Genomic DNA, 6915 nt, shown 5'->3' with positions numbered 1-6915 from the left:
TAAGATCAATATGATCAATATATTAAATGTTGAACAACAACAACAAAAAAATTTTAGGGCCCTATGAGATTTTCTATTTAATCGGGGTCTTTTTATTTATTATATGATTTAAAAAAAAAACTTGCTACGTGTACTGCATTAAGCTAACTGAGACTTGTTATAGCACTTGCATATCAATGCTCTTTTGTTGATTTTGATTGCTTCCATCGTCCTCATTTGTTAGTCGCTTTGGATAAAAGCCTAAATGTAAATGTAAATGTAATTGGAGTGACTAAGAGTTTTGTTCTTACAATTGTGGTCCGAAAATCTATTCAGGACAAATTAGAAAGTAAGGAAGGAATTTAAAGTGCCCCTATTACGTATTTTTGAAAATTACATTTCATGCAGTGTGTAACACAGCTCTAAGTGAATGAAAACATCCTGCAGAGTTTTAAATCTGAGAGTGCACCGTGTATAAAGTTATTTTATAAAAAGTATAAAAGTTACTCAAAAGAGTCGACTCTGAATCATTGAAACAAGTCGTTTTTAAAACGAATCCCAAGCGTTTCATGTTGATGTCATTAGCATATTGCCCGCCCACTTGTTGGTCTTTTCGCGTTGGTCTGAATAAAAATGACATAATCAGGCATTACAGGCATGATCCAATCGGACCAATCACCGCAGATTAGCGTCATGCAAAGGAGGGGTTTGGAAAATGAATCGTCGTTGAGCGAATCGTTTGGGAGTCGTTGAACAAGTAAGGTAAAAATAAATGCATATTATAAGACAATGAAAGAGTTTTTTGACCTTGCATGTATGTCAACCTGTTGTTGGGGACTCCCAAAACCAAAATATGAACCTTTCATTACCCATAATAGGGGCACTTTAAACCCAACAACAGTGACACATGCGTTGATGTATTTGTCAAATCAATATGCAAATAAGAATTTAATAAATTAATTCGAATGTTAAACAGGTAGCGTCCTGTAATCATTCAATTAAATGCTACTGACACGGAAAATATATATATATATATAAAAAAGTGCAAAACATACAAATAAAAACGTTAACCTGTTGTTTACAAATGTACAGTGTGAAACCTGGAATATCCTGGATTAATTTCAAACCCCATGTTTAAGGCTGTAAAGTATGAAGCTTTTACATTTTAATCTATGGTTTAGAATGATGCAGGGTTAATAGGCCTATATTAAGTGTGGAGAAAAAAAACTTAGGAATTACAATACCTTATGAATTCCTTGTCCAGTAGAGGAATGTATTGTGGATCAATCCAGCAGTAAACTGGTCCTGAGGCTGGAGAGGAGAGGGATGCTGGCGTGGATCTTAAGTACTGGAGGAGGTCTGAGCGAAATGAGAGGCTATACTGGGCTGGTTTACAGGGTAATTAAAAGAGTTAGAGAGGACTTTTAAGCCTGCTGGGGCAAAAGCAGAGAGAGGGAGAGGGTGGAGATTGACTGCAGATCTACTGAATTCCCTAACATGCTCATCAGCCCTGTGGCACCAATCCACTTCAAATGTACCCAGTTATGTGGCTTTTCTTGCCTCTGTCATTTCCCAGGTTATTTATATTCTCCTGCCCTGAACAGCCCTGCCTGAGAAGCCATGCTCAAGAGTGCATGTACAAGAATCCACAAACACTGTTATTTCAGATGCATACAGACCTTCACAAAGTTTAGAGCTGCTTAGATTGTTGTTTAACCCATTCATGCCCAGAAGATGTTTATTTGAACGTACTGTGCAGCTTTTAGGCATAACTTTTATAGAAACCTATGCGAACATTCAGACTGAGGAGTTTGCAATCTAAGTAAACATCCAGAATTGGCCACATGAATTAAACACCTACACATGACACCATAGTTATCTGCTCATATGAAGGTGCTTTATAACATCTAAAGTCACCCAAAAATATTCACAGATGGAAAAATAGTGGAGACTTCGGCAGTTGCCAGTGGCCTTGAATAGGTTTTTTAAAAATCCTTGCAGGAAATCATGAGGTTTTATTTTTATTCACAGCTAGAGCTTGAGGTTATAGTTATTTAGGTTACAAAAATTATGACCAGAGTAACACTGTGGTTTAAGTAATTGTTCAGGCCTTGGGTCTATAGATATTGATACTGCAATTGTTGTGTTGCCCCTAAACCAATACGTACAATTATGCTTGTGAATATTATGATTCTGGACAACTAAATCTAAAAGTTATAAAAAATAAATAACATAAGACAATATTCATGCACTATAAGCAGTTATTTTTGCATTGTTTATATACCATGTTTTTTTTTATTAATATCCTGAATTACAGGGTTTTATTATAGCTATTTTATATATTTGTATTTTTTTATTTCAGTTTTAGTTTAGTGTTTCACCTTTTTTATTTTTTGTCATCTAATATTAGTTTTCTTTATTTTATTTTATCTTAATTTCAATGAAGAATGTTTTCACATTTTTAATGGTGATCATTTGATCATTTAGCGACAAGTATACATGTATTCATTTGTAGTAGCTATACTGTATATTAGTTTGCAAAATGACACCCAGGTCCACTAGAGCCATAGTTTTTAATTATCAAAAATGAGCTACTGAAACACAATAGATTATGACAACAATGTATACAAACAAATCATTGAAAAGCTCCCCTATCATCACTTGCTCTGGAAGAACCATTTAAAAAAAACAACCAAGAAAAGGATAATAATGAGAAACATGTACTTCACAAAGACCAACTGCAATAACATTCAGAAACATCCTGTCTTTTCTAAACATCACATCAGAAACAGGTGATTAAATCTGTAGACACAGTAAGCCGAAAAGCTCAGAAATATCTTCACAGTTTTTGTTTCGTCCTTCACATAAAATAAAGAGGGGCGTTTCAGGGTGTGATACGCACCTGTAAATAGGTCTCTTTTTTTCCTGCAGTGTTCTTCAGTAAACGTCATTTGTAGGTCCTGCGGTTTCAGAAGGGCACGAGAGATTTGTTCTGTACGTGTAAGAGATGCTTGGCACTCTGCGTCGAGTCTCCCAACATGCGTTTGTTTTGAACCAGGCTGATGTTTTTTTCAGCGGACAGCATCCTTGTTGATTGTGCCACTGCCTTTTGACAGTTTGGAAAATAAATATGAAGTGTCTGGGTAAAATGCATCACTATTAAAATGTACATACATTGTGCTGTCAGGCATTTCTTTTTTAATCTTCGAAGACTGAATATTTCATTAACTACAAAAATACAAATAAAAAAGAAAGAAAGAAACATGCCTAAAACATCCACTCATTGCATGGTTATCAATATGACTGTAAGAGGGTAGACATTATGTCATGCTAAGACACCTGAGAACCAAAGAGACATATTAAACAAAGTAAGGCTTAAATGGATTATATGCATGAGAGCTTGGCTAACGGCCCAATATACAGTACAATGTTCTTCTGTCCTCCTTCGAATTCTCACTTTAACATGAATTTTATTCATTCATCGAGTCCATAACAGGCCCCTCCTCTTCATTCTGACTGGATGTTCCACAGCACTTAGTGTCCACTGGAAACCTTCAGGTGTTGAGATGTGTTGCCATGGGGATGAGTAGGAGTTAAGTCAATTTTGACATTTTCGTCTATCTGATCCTTTATTCAAGTCCTTCGTTGTGGTTGAGGCCCAGATCTCTCCGAGCCATCTGTCTGCCTCCCTCGATTTCTTCATCTTCTTCTTCGTCTTCCTCCTCGTCGATTCCCTCCTCTTCCTCCTCTTCGTCGTCCTCCTCCTCTGTGCCGTCCATGGAATCCTCATTTCCTCCCAGCATGGCTTGCTGCATCGCCAGTGTGGCGGTGTCTGAGGACAGAGACTGCAGGCCGTCCATGCCAAGAGAATCTGACAAACATACACACAGAAACACAAACACGTCTTTTTTAACTAACAGGTATTATTGTAAACTGTCAGTAACACTCATCCATTTAAAATAAAACTGGTAAAATGCTTTATGTTATTGCTCACCAAGGCTGTTTTTGTTTAATCAAAAATAAACTGTAAAAATGTAATACTGCAAAATATAACTGTTTTCTATTTTAAAATATATTACAACGTAATTTTTTCTTGTTATTTAAAAGCTGGTTTTCCAGCGGCCATTACTCCAGTCACATGACCCTTCGGAAGTCATTCGAACATGCTGAACATTTATTATTATTAGCAATGTTGAAAACAGTTGTGCTGCTTTAATATTTTTCAGAAAACTGGCTTTTCATATTTTTCTGGATTCTTTCGTAAATAGGAATTTCAAAAGACAGCATTTATTTGAAATAGAAATCTTGTAACATTATGAATGAAATTATAAATAAAATATTTCTTAATGCACTTTTCACCTTAATGCACTAAATCACTTTAATGTATCCTTGTTGAATAAAAGCACTATTTTTTATTTTTTTTTTTAAACTCAACCTTTTGAATGGTAGTATATATTTATATATATGATAAATATAATGTATTATATTTAATGTGTTCACTTCATAAACTATAATTTTCATTCCATTTCAAGCCTGAAAAAGTGACAGAAATAATTACAATCTCAGGGAAAAGTCATGAAAATTTATAAAGTGAATTTTATATATTTAACTCTGATAGAAGAGTAGTTGATGGTTTAAAACCTCTAAATTAATTCTTTACCATTAATATTTAGCATACTATCTGCAATTAAAGAACTGAATTCAACTGAACTGAAACAACTGACACTATTGTCTCCTGTAGAACTTCGTATAGCTGAATTAAACTCATTTCAGAACAGATGAACTTTGCAGTTATTGAACTGAACCAACCGACTTGAGTTGAATAATGGCACTATTGTCTTTTTAGAGCTGCTTTATAGCAGAATTCTGAATTTGTCTCATATTTGATGAAGTTTGCATTATTGATACTGTTATTATCCTGTTTATTTCCCTGTGAAACAAGCTGTATTATATAAAGCGCAAAAGAATTCTGAATTTGTCTCATATTTGATGAGGTCTGCATCACTGATTCTGTTATTTCCCTGTTTATTACAGTAAAGCTGCTTTGAAACAATCTGTATTGTATAAAGCGCTACATAAAAAAGGTTACTTGACTTGACTTGACTAGAGAATGTGTTCATATTACTGACTGTCTGAATTGTTTGTGGAGTGGGATCCGTGTGTCTGCAGGACTCCAGCTACAATGGAGTCGGGCCAGAAGCGCTGTGTGGGTCTGTGCTGAGATTTCATCTTCTTGGCTTTGGGAGCAGGGTCAGGATTACTGGCATCCAGCATGGGCTGCAGTATACGCCTGCGGGCATTGATAAACCTTTCAAAAGACAGGAGAGAGAGAAATTACGCGGATAAGACACATACCAGGATTTACTACGTGTAAATCGCAAACAAGTTTTGTGATTTTGTTTGTGGCCATTAGATGGCGCCATTTTGCTGTGAATTACACTATCGTTCTTACCAGTTGTTCACCTGTAATAAGGTCAGATTTGTTTGTGCTGCGATCTGTCTTTTCTCGTCTTCTGTAGGATAAGGATGCTGGAAACCAAAAAATAAATGATAGGGTATTATGTAAATGGTATATCTTTATTTTTAGTCTTTATAAGTAAATGTACATGTTTGTATTTATCTATGTCAGTTCTAACCAGATATGATTAAAATGAAGTGCATTTTAAACTCCCAAGCCTCTCTTTGGTTTGTAGGGCAATAATGTAAGAAGAAAACACTTCCTTTTTTCTCACCATGAGATGCTGGAAGAGCCAGGAACGCATAATGTTTGTGGCATGTTTGGGAAGGACGCCTCTTTTGTTTTTTGATTTCTTGTCATCGCCGTCCAAGAGTGAGGACAAGTCCAGGTTCACCTTGGAAGGAAGAGAGAAGAGAGACAGAAAGTGAGCGGGGGAGAGGGAGGGGTAGTTGCCACGGAAACAAAGAGAGTCGCCAGTCACCATTTCTTTGGCAGGGGCAGGAATGCCTTCAGTCACCATAGCAACGCAATTGGAGTAATGATACCTAAAATTAAAGCCAAGGAGGGTACATTTACTGAAGCCTTTCATCAAGTAAAAGAGCTGCGGAAAATGCAGTCAATTTTTCTCTTTTGATGAAACTTATTATACACTCAGAAGTACGATTAATGTAAGGCGAGCGGAAATGCAAAAGAGTTGCATGCTAAATTAACTATTTATTTTCTTTCGGTTTACGCCATTCTGAGACTGGCATATTAACATTTCAGAGAAGTTTAAGATGCATAATCTGCAAGAGCTCCGTGTGCGAATAAATAAATGAATAAAAGAAAAAATTTACATTTCCACTTTGAAAATAAGGATAATTAATTTCATGCTACCATTGCCACTGAAAGCCATAAAAAGCAGCAGCTCCCCACTGATTTGTTAATTTTTTAAATAAATAAATAATAATCAAGCTCTAAAAACAACCTCCTCATTACTTTGCAGCTGGGTGTCATGTGGCTCTTTCCCCATTCCTCTACACACACACACACACACGCACACACACACATACACACACACACACACACACACACACACAGTGTGCAAGTGTGTGATTCAGGAAGCAGGGTGAATTAATTGGAGGCTTCATGCAGGGGTATTATTACTGAAAGCTTGTCGGAGATGTAGCTACGGGCGGAACTCTATTCCCAGCCTGCATGTAGTGAAGCGCCTCGGCCCAAAGTTGGGTATCCACACAGGCTCCAGCTGTCTATCAAACCCCAACTCACCTGACTCATAGTTGAGGCGTTAAAATACAAACTAACAGTTCTAGAATTCCTAAATAACTTGCATCCTGTACACACTTGAAGTGAGCAAAAACATCATGATCTTAACTAGGGATTAGTCCTTAGCCATCTTCAAGAATCGGCTAAAAACACATCTCTTCCATCTTTATTTGAGCCTCTAACTCTAGCACTCTCTATTCTAATTCAATTCT

At 36.4% G+C, this 6915-nt stretch overlaps 2 protein-coding genes across 2 annotated transcripts in view; both read right to left on the bottom strand.

Moving 5' to 3' along the window:
* The window catches only part of LOC107747045 (pannexin-3-like), a 9367-nt gene extending 8084 nt beyond the window's left edge, over positions 1–1283 (bottom strand). The window contains exon 1 of the mRNA XM_016561460.1: positions 1224–1283. The gene's annotated coding sequence lies outside the window, so the exon portion shown is untranslated. The remainder of the gene's footprint in view (positions 1–1223) is intronic.
* A 1910-nt stretch (positions 1284–3193) lies between these two features.
* The window catches only part of pknox2 (pbx/knotted 1 homeobox 2), a 75784-nt gene continuing 72062 nt past the window's right edge, over positions 3194–6915 (bottom strand). The window contains exons 9-12 of the mRNA XM_016561370.1: positions 5712–5831; positions 5432–5508; positions 5109–5287; positions 3194–3850 (exon numbers count right to left, since the gene is read on the bottom strand). Coding sequence (XP_016416856.1) covers positions 3609–3850; positions 5109–5287; positions 5432–5508; positions 5712–5831 — 618 coding nt within the window. The 3' untranslated portion in view covers positions 3194–3608. The remainder of the gene's footprint in view (positions 3851–5108; positions 5288–5431; positions 5509–5711; positions 5832–6915) is intronic.

The sequence above is a fragment of the Sinocyclocheilus rhinocerous genome, unplaced genomic scaffold (genome assembly GCF_001515625.1).
Source record: "Sinocyclocheilus rhinocerous isolate Xijiao unplaced genomic scaffold, SAMN03320098_v1.1 scaffold708, whole genome shotgun sequence".
Lineage (NCBI taxonomy): Eukaryota > Metazoa > Chordata > Actinopteri > Cypriniformes > Cyprinidae > Sinocyclocheilus > Sinocyclocheilus rhinocerous.
This window is presented reverse-complemented; position numbering and strand designations above follow the sequence as displayed.